This window comes from Nyctibius grandis, chromosome 10 (genome assembly GCF_013368605.1).
Source record: "Nyctibius grandis isolate bNycGra1 chromosome 10, bNycGra1.pri, whole genome shotgun sequence".
Taxonomy (NCBI): Eukaryota; Metazoa; Chordata; class Aves; order Nyctibiiformes; family Nyctibiidae; genus Nyctibius; species Nyctibius grandis.
Genome location: NC_090667.1, coordinates 20,293,626 through 20,308,638, shown reverse-complemented (window position 1 = coordinate 20,308,638; position 15,013 = coordinate 20,293,626). Strand labels below are relative to the sequence as shown.

Sequence of the window (15,013 nt, the reverse complement as noted above, 5' to 3'; positions counted from 1 at the left end):
TAATTTTTAGCCAAAAATTCAGTATTATCAGATATGGTGCTAAAATCTCTGTACTCACAATTTTCTCATGCTGTTTGTGTACACATTTGAATATTTTGCACAAATTTGGGTTTGGTTGCTTAAATGAATCAAAATATTAAAAAAAATACTATCACTGTTATTAGAATCATACTGATATCATTGTTTGTTAAAATCATTAGTAAGTAATGCTGCTAAGTTTCCATTATGTTTTTTATGGACTAAGTTCTGTCACCCTTTTTTAAAAATCCTAAACAGTTCCATTTGCTATAAAGCTATTGTGGGTACTACTCATCATGAAATCCACGGTAAGTTAGGGAGATAGTCCCAGAATAGGAGATAACTCCCATTTTTATAGGATTGTACTGAATAACACACAAGAAGGTGCCATAAACTACCTCTGTCTAAGAAAAGGAAAACTTAATTCACAAGGCAGCTAACAGGTCCCTTTGTCTTGGCAAACATTCCCTCCTGCGTAAGAGGCAGAGAGAAGGAAACTCCTATTGGTGTCTTCAGTAGAGCTATTTTCTAAAGAAATTCTTCCAGCAGAGAGAAACATGACAGTATTGTTACACTGATCAAATCTCAGGCAGTGTGTGCTGCCCACATGCCAGATGTCCAGAGACAGCACAGCTGAAAGCACAGATTTTTCTGCTAAAACAAGGTAAACCCAGCTAGGATACTGGATGTCCCAAATATAGACCCAGAAGAGACAGAAACACTGTACTAAAAAAGTCTGAACTCCTCTGATGAGTAGTCCCCATCAAAGCTATGAAGAGAGATTTTTATATCCTCATTAATCCCTACCTGCCACACAATGGCATGATGCTGCCACTGGCTACGTTCCCAACACTGCACAGAACAAATGCAAGTAGTACTGACACTATAAGCACAGGAACAGGAGAAGTGGTGGAATGCGAAGAAAATAACTTGGTCTCAGTAAAAATCCATATTCATTTCTGAATGGTGGGCTGATTATGCCTTTTGAATACAATATAAACCATAGGATCAGACACAAATTCCATGCAAGGAAATGGGAATCTCAGACTATCCATACTCCCTAGCCACATTCTGTGGTCCTCACTCAAAATTGCCAGCAGTACAACTGCAAAAATGCTACACTGATGGTGCTCCCACAAGTTGGTGACTGACAAGAGGCTCTTTTTCAATTGCAAGTGACAAGAAATGGACGGATTGAAAGATATCTAATCATAGTCACTTTTGCACACAGGATGAATTTCATCTTCCATGAATTTTTGTGCCTATAAAACTTGATAGCGTGAATACTTGATGAAAACTCACCCCCTAAATGTGATGTAAACTTAGCCAAAGCAAGCGTTTACAGCTTTCACCCATCTCTACCATAGATGTTTCAGTATTTAGACAAAATTCTCATTTTATGGAAAATTCAGTCATTTCTTTTTCACAGTGACAGCAAAACTAATAAATGTATACTCAGTTAATTTCACTCATGGAGATTAAGTTAGTAGAGCAGATGAACTGCTTCGGGATTTTTCTCTTAATTTGTAAAAAAGAATTGAAAACAACTGCACACCTACTGCAGGTCAACTGCAACAGTAATTTGCAGGCTGGTAGATGTTTGTAGATACTGCAAAATCTTGGGAAAGTAGGCACCTCAAAAGAGGCAGACTGGAATCTTGAATAAGTGACATGCTGCAACTAACCTATAACGCAGCATTATATGATGAGTACTTCACATATCTGGGAGCATAAGGCACACTGGAAGAGGAGGTCAGCTGCAGTCCCAAATTTTATAATCAGTTCATTGGAAATCATATTCAGTGGCAACACCGGTCCACAGCTTGGCAACACTCTTCCAGGTTTGCGCATATCAGTAGCTCACCGCTCTCTGTAGCCAGTATTCCATGTAATATCACAGCAGTCTTTTTCCCAGAAGGAAAGAAATTTGTGTAAGAGTCTGAGAAATCCCCTTTTCATTCCGATTTCATTTACTTCCTCTTACTTCCTTCCCAGTCCAATTCTTTCCATTATGCCTTTTCCTTGTAATTTTGGACATGATTTTTTACTCTTGGGAAGTCTACTAGGCAGATGGATCTAGAAAATAACAGAAGTTAACTTTAAGATGGTCTTCCATAATTTACAACATGTTGCACCTATTCCTTTTTTGTATGAGTTTGTTTATTAGTTGGGGAAGAAAGTCTATGAGAACAGGAGTTGAAAACCTGCTCACAGCTTTCTACCTGACATACTGAATATATATTTCAGTTTATTTATTGAAAATGCGTATTTGTTTAGTAAGAGTTAAAGATTTAGACTGATCCAAAGTGACTGAAATAGAAATTATTAATTGAAAGACCAGTATTATTCTATCTTTTGTCTTTATACTTAGGAAACATTCTTCATGGTTTTACTAATATCTTTTATTATTAAATCAACTAGAAACCATAGAGACAGACCATAACTGAAACTACCTTGGACATCATTAAAAAAAGATTCTTCTTCATCAGAGGCTGAAAAAGAGAACCATGTGATAGATAATTCTTGGAATAACTGCTGTATTTCACAGCTCTATCATATTGTGTTCTTACCAAGAATAATGCCCAGAAGTTTGCCTAGCAGATATGTCTGTTGTCTCCATTCATGCACACTTCCAAATTTTCCTTCACACTTCTTAACAACAGAGAGCAGTCATCTTTCTGAGGGTGTTTGTGGCAATGTTTCTCTTCAAACAAGGATAACCTGTTCCTATTTATTTTTAAAATAGGTGAAGTTCATATAAAAATGTTACCAGAAGTTGCTGAATATTTCCAGATCCTGTTGAAGCATAAGAGATAGGGAAGTTGACAGTGCAATTTGCGAGACATGCCATTTTCCACAAAAACAAACCCTAAGTGGCTTCTGTCTTGAATTGTCCAGAAAAGCCAGAATTAAAAAACAAATTCCTATTTTGTATCCAGTAGACTTTTCTCTCTCATTATCTCTCTCTATATACATACATGAAAATACACAAAATAATTGGATTAAAACAAAGGTATGCTTCTGATATCTCTTCCTCAAAAAAGGGCCTGTTCCAAGTGTTATAGGTTCTATAGGTGTTCTATTTTATGAACCTCAATATAACACAAATTTCAAAATGTTTTATAAGTATTTATAGCTGCTTCTGTTTTCATAATGACATGCTGAACAGCAGCCATTGGGATATACACTTTATTACTACAATGGATTTTAAAGCCTTCTTCAATAACGAGTCGCGGATGATTCAAAATCCTACATGTTTTTTCAAGATACGAATGTCTTAATCACATAAGATGGCAGAATAAGGACTTCTGTTTTCTAACAATGCACTAAACCCAGCTTCAACGTTAAAATCCAGCAAAAAGGTTTCAAGAACTCGTAACGGGAAGCCTCTGTGACTGAGCTTAAATCTTAACAGAAGTCAGTGCACAAGTGTTATCCCACAGAAACAGAACATATTTACTCAGATGTACAAATCTCATTCTGTCAGTTTTGCATAGAGACAATTACAGTGAGGGTAGCAGAGAGGATTATGAGATGATGGCATTTAGAACCTCATAGAGAAGAATAGGTTTTTATCAGTTTTGCAGCAGATGTCTGCACATGGGAACAGAACACAAAAGTTAAGTCTACAGAGACTGCCATGTTTTTCAGAAGTCTCAGAATGTAGTTAATGCTGTTATGCCAGTTTAGAAAAAGTAGGTATAAATATAGTGAGATAAACTGCGCTCTAAATGGGTATTCTACAAAATGCAGAACCACTAACACGGTTAAAGATTCAACCACTCAAAGAATCAGCAGACCCACAGCAGAGTTCTAAAGACGGGATTGTTTGAATAACTTGTTTAGTTCTTAATTCAGTAAAGCACTTTAATGTATGCCTGAATCCATTGCTTTGGTTAGCAGAGATGTAATAACTCACATATGCAAGCGCTTTGCTGAAATGAATACTAAACTACACATATATGATCCCCTGCATGTAATGAATCTTCCGTACTGTCTTGATATATGTGCATGTATTGCGGGATTGTTCTATAGCCAGACACCACGAAGCATAACAGAGGTACTCTGGGAAAATGGTATATACGAATAATAATTTCATATAAACAATGTCTGTTATACTTCCAAACCAGCAGAATTTGGCCTTTCGAAGCAAAATGAGCAAGAAATACCATTTACTATATGTAATGGGATGCCAACAGGAGAATATCATACCAAACATTTAACTTCCTCCCTTTGTAACATTCCCTTTCCAAACATCTCTTGAGATATGATATTTAAACATGCAATTTACCAATCTTCTCAACTTAATGTAAATATCCAACAGAAGTTAACTTAAAGCCTCAGTATGTAATGAAACAACACACTATGGCTTACTTTAATTCAATGAGAGTTATATAAAATAGAAGTATATGAAGATGTCATTAAAGGAAAAGTGATACAGGAATGAACTAAGAATGGATCATACAAACTAGGTAGAAATATAGTTCAGTACTCAGAAGAAAATGTCTGAAAACATTCTTTGTGCTGATCTATAGTTTTCCAGGGTATTTACCAATTACTTACAGGCTACTGGAATTGCCATACCTCATCAAAGTAGCAGTGAGTGTGTCCTATTGGTTAGGAAAAGACACAATAATCCATTTTCCTATTTAAGCCTCACCATCACACTGCCTCCTCCTTTACTTGTATTACCACATGTAACTGAACTTTCTTGTTAGTCATAAAAACATCTTTAATCCTATTAATGCTTGTCCACTACATAGTGTTTGATTCAAGAATAAGCTTGCAATAAAAAAAAAAAAAAAGAGAAAATTGGAATTTTCTTGCATTATATTCTAAAAGCTATAACAGAGGTCTAAAACATCATAAGGACAGCTTTTTAAAACTTACTCCAAAATACATATTAAGTTTTCACTCTTCCCTGTCTGTAGAATCAGTGAAAAGTTTTCACTTAGTATCTTGTGCTCTACAGAACAGAAAGCACCTATAAAACAAGCAGGCTTGTAGATCTATTATATCCTTCTTATTTCAGGCTATAGGTGAAGGAAGCAGAGATGACTGAGCATAACCCTAGTTTTGTCTCTTTCACCAACTTGTTTTTCACCAAGACTCTCCTCTGTAATGTAACCTTTAATATAGATTCAGATAATTTCAGCTGCTTCCACAAGCCAAACTTTAAACAGGTAATTTAGGAAGACATTCAGTCCAACATAATCTTCAGGTTTTTTACTATCTGTAGTTTTAAAAAATTATTATTAATCCAAATTAATTGATTGGAATACTGTGTTATCTCTTTATTGTCAAATACAACAAAATGGGTTTCATATATGCAGCTATAGTCATCTTTTTGTTGGTGGGTTACTCAGAATTAACAATATACATTCTTGATACTTTAGAGACTGTAGATACTCATCTGAAATAGGACAGCTCTGACAGCCTTCAACATCTCTCTTCTGCCTGTCACGTTTAAGTCAGAAGATGCATATGTTATAAAGAGAAATAATTAAAACCAAGCAGACTACGAACTGTATCCTGGCTTTTAATATAATTGCAGTATTGTTCAGTTTAAACCATACAAACTAAAATACAATTTTTATTATGCTGTTGAAGAACTTCAATAAATAAATGATCTCACTGTTTCCTTAAGTGGATGACATAATTCTTCACAAAAAAACCTACCTCAAGAATAGATATAATCCACAGAATGAAATAGGTATATATTTGTGCAATTACTATGCCTACTTTAACTGTCTTGCTTCTGGCACAGTAACTCCACAAAAATAAATTTTTAAAAAATTAAGACCTTCCAGCACTTCAAATACCAGGTCAAGTTTTATTATATTCATTTGATGGATTAGTAAACAGACTCCATAAGATATCAGGTTCTTATTATGATATTTATTTACAATACTTTGGTCTCTTTTGTTAATAGTGGCTTTCAGCCACATATTTCAGTGATATAGAGTTTGTGCCAGATGCAAATAGTGATTACTTATAGTCATCCAAGCACATTTTATGTACACATATTTTATCTTAAATTTTGCAACTCTTTATGTCTACATACACTACATAAAAATTAACTTCCTTTTTACAAGCAAAAGTAATGATTTTTGTGTTACTGATACTCCTGAGTTCCCAAAAAGTGCTTTGGATAATCTATTTCAGATTGTGGATTATTCTCCATTTTGACTGCCCATTGTTTATAAGGTACTCTGTATGACTCATAGTTAATTTACTTTTGTATCTATTTCTCATTACATGACAAACATTAGCAAGGTAATGGCACTTTGGATATACATTTACACTGTGTATAAATGATCATCCTAACTAAAATTCTTAAAACATTCAGAAAGCATTAGCCACTATACGATTCTAGCCAATCGTATAACACTGTATACGAGAGGCAGTCATCCTTCCTCTGGCAATCCACATATACCCTGAGGATAAGATTCAATTACCCCTTATCTTCACAAAAAACATCTCCCCACTTTTTGGTTTTAAGTACTGCAGAAAAAGTTTCTTCATGGCAAATTAAATTGACATTGGCCTCAAAAAGAATTTTTAACTACTTTGAGTGTCATATTAAAGAATACAACTAGACATACTAGTGACCATTTTGTAGACAGCACTCTGGTAGTTCTGACAGGAAAAAAAAAAAAGAAAAGAAAAAAAAAAGGCATTCACTGAAACAGAAACCTACCTGCTTTTTTCTCTTTAAAAGGAAAAAGTAATAATGCAAAAGAAAATAACCTTTTTTTAAAACATTTTTTTCCCCCATAAATTGCAGATGGTGCAAGAAACTACGAATATAGCATTTCTGTGAAGGGTTGTTTCACCTTATCCCCAAATCGAGAACTTTTGTTTGATCTCCTACCCCATCTTTCATCATACTGCAGGGGTGCCTAAAAAGATAGCTAATTAACATAAGTTATGCCATAGCTTGAAAGGCCTATGAAGTGTCTGGACCTTCTTTTGTTCTTGAGATAATCAGCAATAAAGCATATAGTATTTGTATCAGTAATAATATCCACCTCTAGAGTACTTCAGTCTTCTATGAAAAAAAAATCATCAATTTAATGACATCCAGACAACATTGTACACGAGACATTCAATTTGCTGTACTAATGTTCCAAGTTGCCAACATCAGCAGGTTCCTAAGCTACAGACACTTGGTTAAAAATCTGCAGAAAGGTTTGTAACCTTGTGGATAGCAGACATGAAGAAAAAGATTATTTGTCACCAATGCAATGCCACAATGCAGCTACCCATTTTCTTGTAGCCTGTTTTCACAGCATCCACTTGATTTCATGTTTGTCTTTAGGATAGTTTTCAAAGGAAATTAAAACATCTCATGTTTTCATCTTCCTTTGTTAAAAGAGGCTAACGAAAGCATTCTTTCCTGTCCTATGGCAGAATCTAAATGTATGGGGAATTTTACATATACCCAAAGCTCAGACTTTCATTTCATATAGAGCAGTTGAAGGCAATGGATGGTTGGTCATCTTTAAATTCACTAAGTAGATTTCTAGTAAAAAAAAATAAAATATAAAATTATTAAAGTTAAATATTTATTTCACAGATCTCTAAATAAGCAGATTGAAACAAAGGTCTATAGTGACAAGTGACCAGTAGGCACCAGTAATGACCAAGTATTTTCTTAACTTTTTAAGAAAGCATAACAAAATATATTACTAAATGTACTATAAATCTAGAATGTGTGAAGTCCCAAATAGCTAAGGAGTTATCAACTGATTATTATTGTCTGCAAATATACTATATTATGAAATCAAATCTAAATCCAGCAAATTTTGAGGTGTTAATGTCTGGATTCAATTATAATTTTAAGTATTGTATATAGACCCAGAGACCTTCCAGACTGTGAATTTTTTCATATAAAGCAGATACAAAAGCAGGTATAAATACTTGAAGTCATGGAACTATTTATCTTGTAATTCAACAGCTCTGTTCAGACATAGGCAGCACTAGCTATTAGGTCTTTCTGCATCATAATCATTTAGCAGTAGGAATAAAGATGTTATTGCAGTTATTCTTTATATTCACCTTACTTGAAGTCTTAGCACTGACAGAAACCATCTTAAATCTCTGCCTTGTTGTAATGGTTCATAAGCAGAAATAAAATATTTCTCTCCATACAAAATGAACTCTCACCAGAGCCCTCAGAATAATAGGAGACAGATAAATGAAGTTCTATTACCTGTTACTTGCCCAGTAAGTGAAGGGCTGCAGAATAATGAGTTAGGTAACTGAATGTGGGGGTACTTTTAACTCAGATTTTTTTTTAAAAAAAAAAAAGTAAAAAAAAGCAAGCATGAATTGTAGACAACATTCATCCTTCCTTCTTATCAACGGAGACAAAAATCAGGAGGAACTCCTGGCCTGTCTAGTTGGATTTGATTCCAGAAAATTAGGAACTTTTAGGTGGGATTTTGGTTTCCATTTCACTTTGCAAAATAGTGAGCAATTATTGCTTCTGGTTTTGCATATATCTACCATGGTATATACCTATTTCAGATAATTATGGAATCATATGCTTTTCAGGATCAAAGGACAAACCCAAAGGGAAAGATATTGTTAAATTGATTCAATGATTCTTTTGCTTTCTTTTCTAGATTTTTGCATGTGGTACAATATCACCATGTGAAGAGCTCTCAGGCTACGGGAGCAGAACATCCATTTCTGGATGTTACAAGTCACAACAGCTCACAAAGGTGATATTTTTCTTGACTACTTGCGAGTGCTGCATCAACCCATATGAAAAAGGAATACTTGAAGACTGTATCCAAAATGAAATTTCACAAAAATATTTGCTTATATACTTCAATTATATACCTATTTCCCTTTGATCTCAACGTGATTTTAGACTCTGCCCTGAATCATGGTCATGGAAGAAATGCTTTTGGGCTTCTCCAAAACAATCAAGAGATGGGCTTTATAGAAGTATAGAACTTTATAGTCACATAAAAACAATGGAGAAAAGAAGGAGAGAAAAAGACCTATGCTGCAAAATATATAGGCACTTGGTCATTTTAGCAAGTGGAGAAAAAGGATCATGAGACTTCATAGAGTTGCTGGTGAGTCACTAGCATTTCCTCAGGCATTTATACAAAAGGATTTACTATATTATTTTCCTTTGCAATATCACAACATACTGAGAACAGTCGTGCTATATTTAAAATGTCAAAATATGTTAAATATTATTTAAGTAGATACTTTCTGTTCCAAGTTTATTAATTTTCAATTAGTGAATGTCTCTTTCAACAGAGAGCGTGACAGGGCTTGAAGCTCTAATAATCTCTCTGATCTCATTGCAATTTCATTTTTAGATGTGCTATAGCATTTCAGCAACATTTACAAGGTTAATCTTACTGGAATTTTCCAATAGAGAGGAAGTAGGACTGTGTTATTTAAGAAGAGACGAGTAGTGGTACTACTTTCTGGGAGCAAACCTGAAGGGCTGTCTTTTCCTGTAGTCACGCCCACTTGCCTGTCCCTCTACCCGCCCCCCAACAATGTCTTTTCATGCTTTTAAATTAGAATAGGATACTTAGTGCAATATGTAAGTGCAGTATTTTGCTTGGTTTCTAATAGTGCATTTGGATATAATAATAGAAGCGATAATATACAGTAAAAGCATGACTCTGTTTCTTGGTACTATTCTTTTTAAATACTTATTTCTGCCACATGGTGGGTGAAAACCTGGGCTTTTATATGACAGTGTAGATGGATTTACTCTTGCAGATTAATTGTTCTCATTTTGGTACTTCATGTGGCAGAGCTGTCATGAATGAATTACAGAAACTTGAAACTACTGATTGTAGGTTTCATGAACGAGAAAAATTACGTACATAGCGTAAACTCATTTATAATGTGTGAGAATCTAGCTCCTTAACGTGCAAGATTGCATGTATGGACTCAAAAAAACCAAAAGGTAATAGACATTAACAACTTAGAACCTCAGTCATACAAATAAAACATCATAATGTGTTATAAAAATAGCATCTACAAGATTTACATTTTAAGTAGCAGAATGTATTAGGAAAACATGGGGAACTGATTTCTTTTTTTGAGAGACACATAGGGACTCATAAAATAAACAGTAAAATGAAAGTGTTCCTTCTTTCAAGTAAACAGTCCAGAAAATAATTTTAAATAGTCTTTTAAAGGTCATAATTATCTAGCTCACACACACATAATCAGGCTGATGTTCCCTCAAAAAACTCAATTACATAATTTAAGCTACTTTGGGGATTTAATTGGAGCCACGTTATTCCATTTCAAAATTATTGCAACATAATTTTTATTTAATACGTTATCAGAAAGAAGCAGCTTTTTCATCAGTTGTCAGACAGAATACATCTAGAATGATGTGTAATAAAGTGCTCTTATCCTGTTTACGCATTATGTTTTTTAAAAAAGACTATCTTCTGCAAAGATATAGATGGCTTGGAAGAAAGAACAAAATATGAATTATTTACATGGTGACAGTATGTTTTCACTCTCCATTTTTAGAGATTGTCACCGACAAACTGGCAAAGCCTTCACAGTTATATGAAGAATTTGTTCCTTTCTATAAGAGAACAAGATGTTTCCACTGCAACTAATGATGACGTAGTTAATATTATATAACAGTAGATAAAAGATAACCGAAATAGGTACTTTGCTGACAGGGTAATTGAGGTAAATAGAAACTTAAGAACTTATCTCAATTATAGGTATTACTTCATCCATCACTGTCCACCACAGTATCAAAATGTCATGAAAAACAGAAATTATAAGAAAGACGGCAAAGCAATGTATAGAGAAAAAAATGCAAGAAAAAAAACTACTAAGCAGTTCAAAGGTGTGTTTTATAAATATAAAAAATGGCTTTGGAAATAATAAAGATGGTGCAAAAGCAGGGGACCTTGAAGTGCACCGCATGCATAATTTTTAGGCACACTGGCATTGCAAATATGTAGGATATTGCATTTTCAATAGTTTTTCCTTTCCAGAACAATAAATCCAACAAAGAACACTGAAAGCTCTAATGCATTAAAGCACACATATGGAAATCCTTTACATTTTCCATACTGAAATATTTTGGGCTGAAAAGAGGACAAACTGATTTGATTTTTTTCAACATGTTTTCTAATATACAATTTAGAAGACTGTATAATACATTAAATATTTTATAAAAGTTCGGTAGAATATTGCATATTAAGTAAAAGCTACTCCCTAAACACCATGTCCTTGCTTAACAAGGTAGGATTCTTTATGCAAGGCCTTTGCAGAAGTATCCCCAAAGGGAAACCTGTCCTGCTGCTTATTGCAACAGCTGTGCTAAGTATTGTTATCTCAGATATAGCTGCTGATTTGCACATGAAAGATAAATAGCACACAGTTTTGTGAAAATACTTAGCTGTTTCATAGAATTCTTTGCTTACTGAAAGGAGGTTGTAGCGAGGTGGGTGTTAGTCTCTTTTTCCCAAGTAAGGAATGATAGGACAAGATGAAATGGCATCAAGTTGTGCCAGGGAAGGTTTAGGTTGGATATCAGGAAAAATTTCTTCACCAAAAGGGTTATCAAACATTGGAACAGGCTGCCCAGGGAAGTGGTTGAGTCACCATCCCTGGAGGTATTTAAAACACATGCAGATGTGGTGCTTAGGGACATGGTTTAGTGGTGGACTTGGCAGTGCTGGGTTAATGGTTGGACTTGATGATCTTAAAGGACCTTTCCAACCAAAACAATTCTATGATTTCATATGATAGAGAAAGCTTGCTCATAGTCTCTTCCCATTCTTAAGAGAAAAACAAACTTCATAATATAAGAAAATACAAGACATCAGAGGCACATCCTTGTGAGAGATTCTGTAAATCTCCTTAGACGTCAGTGTTTGCTATATAAAGCAACATGTTCTCATGGAACATTTGAGAACTTAACAACTTAAATCAGATAATATCCCACTGAAGAAGAGAGCAAAGACTGTCCATGAGACTTTTCAAAAGCAAACACAAAAAAACTTTTAAGCCTCTTTTCCAGTGGAAGAAAATGGGTTATGTTTTCATAAAACAGAGCTTATGCTAGCCTACAAAGTCACTCAATCATATCAAAACTGGAAAGAAGATCAAAATAGTGGGAGGGGGAAGGTGCCAGAAATACTGATTGAAATTCCAAAGATAATTTAGATTCAGTCATATTCCTCACATCCTCTAATTAATTTGTTTAAATTTAACCTCTTTAAATTTATATATCACTTAATGAAAATTCTTCATACATCATCCACTCATGGAAGTCTTGAACTATTGCACGATTTAATTGACTAAAGTATTAAGAGTAAATATTGAAGTCTATAGCTGAAATCAACACTTCTCAGGCCTTTTCTATAGAGATAAAAGTGTATGCAAACATCTGGGATTTATTCAAAAAAAATTTTCTGTTTATAAACATTTGTGATCTGAAGAAGCAGCTATTAAAATAATAAATTCATAATCAGGTTATAGTTGTCTTATTTCTCTCAGAAAATATTCACAAATAAGTGTGAATACAAAGAAGGATTTAAGGGTTATATTAAGACTATATTACTTCCAGGTATTTACATGAGCACAGCCAGTTGATAAAAGACTTAAGCCATATAATATTAAGGAGTTACACTCATTTCCTTAGGAAGAAAAACATAACATATGGCCTGTCTGATAAAAACAGATTCCATTTTGAATACTTAAATATCTGAAAAACAAGCTACAGTTCAAGTATGTTACTGTTTCCACAATTATTCAGTTTCAACAGACAAATGTATTTTATAAAGCCCTAACTTTCCAAATGTCTAATTAATCAACCAAAAAAAAAAATATATCAATAAAAGCTTTACTCCCAAAGAATCACCCATCTTCAACAGTAAATACACAATAAGAAAAGGCAGGAGATATTTTCATGTAAATAGCAACAACAAATAATCTCAGTGAAAAGCACTGAAGAAAAGGAGGGAGACAAAGATCAAAGGTCACGCATTCTCCTCTGACTTTTAAATAGTTGATCACCACATTTCAAGGAGGTACTTCTTTGTACGTCACAGAGTAGAAACAAATATTTCTGTTATGTCAGCAATATTGCCATTGCCAATTGAGATGTGACCCAACAAAGTACAATAAATACCAAAATGGACAAGTGCTGACATCCAATGGAACTTCTTTCATAATCTTCTATATCTTAATGCATTAATTAAATATTGAACTACTTCATCCCTTCCACTACACAAAGGCTAGCATCAATTCACACAAAAAGTATCACAGGTATCCTCAGAATATTCGCAAATACCGATGCACCCTTGCATTCCTTTAAAGATTACAGATGTCCTGGTAAAATCACAAAGAAGTATGAACTTTCTTCTTTTAGAGAATAAAGTTATATAAAAGGAGTGAGCAAGGTATCTGAAGAGAAAAATAGATCTTCAGATTGCAGTTAGTTACTACTCTACATTCTCCGAATAAAAACCTCTTAACCAACAAAAAGTATGTAATTTTTACTACACGAAATGACAGTAATTGACATAACATATTCAGAAGGTCAGTAAATAATCACCAACTTCCCATTTTCTCTTGCTCACTGATTGCTAATAGATGAGGTTTAGTTCAGGTAAACAGGAAAAGGGAGACCAGAAAAACAAATGTAATTTTATAAATGAGAGAAACATGACTAAAAACTACTACTGTTTTTCCACAGAATACTGAAACCTCATGCAGCACACTCATATTAATCAATTACTTGCTGAAATTGCACTTCGAAGAGTGAGGTTGTTGCTTCCACAGGCATATAACACAGTAGGTATCTCAAACTATAAAAATTTCCTAAAATAGTTCCAAAACTTGCTTTAGCAGAAGATAAAATGGGTAGAAGGAAATTATTTCACACCCAAACACGAGGCCTCCTAGAACTTTCTCATCAGGAAAATGCAAGGCATTTTTGCACTACCATATAACATCCATGTGTTATAAAATAAGGTAATTTAATTCTGGGCAAGTTTCTTTATACAGATCGGTAGAACCAAACACATTTTTAATAAAATCTCACCAGTTGCCAATTCTACCCCTTGCTCTGCCAAATAAAGACATTAAAAATACCAAGTACTATGTCTGCTCCTTCTCCAGTCATACTAAACCGTTCACTGTCCACAGTACATACCCCTCTTTAGCTTCAAAAAGCATTGAATTATTAATGAGTATTTTGGGAGAAAGAAGAGAAAAAGTTTTTCATGTTTAATGATGTCTCAACAGGGAGGCATTATATCAAATGGGTCAAAAATGTATCCTCGAGGGAAAGATTTCCTTAATATCTTATTATCCTAAGTTCATTACTACAGTAAAGGGCCATCTCTATCCTTGAGCAATACGACATAAGCATCATTTTTGTCATTAGTGAAACATCCAGTTATCAAAAATAATTTTTAGGTCATTAAAAAGATCGTTACTGACTTTTCAATAGGCATACACTTCATACTGGATAGGAAGCTTTGGGTTTTCCATCAAATAAAGGTGATAACATACTTACTTTTCTGTCTGGCCAATTATGTTTTGCAAATATTGTATCATATGTGTCCACAGCTCCATCAGTAATCAACATTATGGCTTGGCTGCAAATACTTCCTTGTCCTGTGTGATTGAACTGTGAAAAGAAATAATCATTTAGTTACAGCACATTCCTGTTAGATTAAGATAGATAGGATTGCACTGGATAAACATGGATCTTGTAAAATCTCTAGCATGCTTAGAAGTAGGTGAGAAAGTCTCAAGTTGAAAACATTTTATCATAGATATTATGCTTTTACTGAATTGTAACTTCAATTGTGTAACAGAATAGGGATTCATTACATATGTCCATTTTATCAGCTTGAAAAACACATATAAATATAGCACTTCCCAAAATTAAAAGTGTATTCCCCTGGTTTAGATGGATGATATGTATCAGTGCATCTACATAGGGTTTGCTTTGATTTAA

At 34.1% G+C, this 15,013-nt stretch overlaps 1 protein-coding gene across 1 annotated transcript in view; it reads right to left on the bottom strand.

The window, feature by feature from the left end:
• CACNA2D3 (calcium voltage-gated channel auxiliary subunit alpha2delta 3) overlaps positions 1-15,013 on the bottom strand; it is a 460,953-nt gene that overhangs the window by 211,839 nt on the left and 234,101 nt on the right. Inside the window, exon 11 of the mRNA XM_068408846.1 lies at positions 14,567-14,680. Coding sequence (XP_068264947.1) covers positions 14,567-14,680 — 114 coding nt within the window. The remainder of the gene's footprint in view (positions 1-14,566; positions 14,681-15,013) is intronic.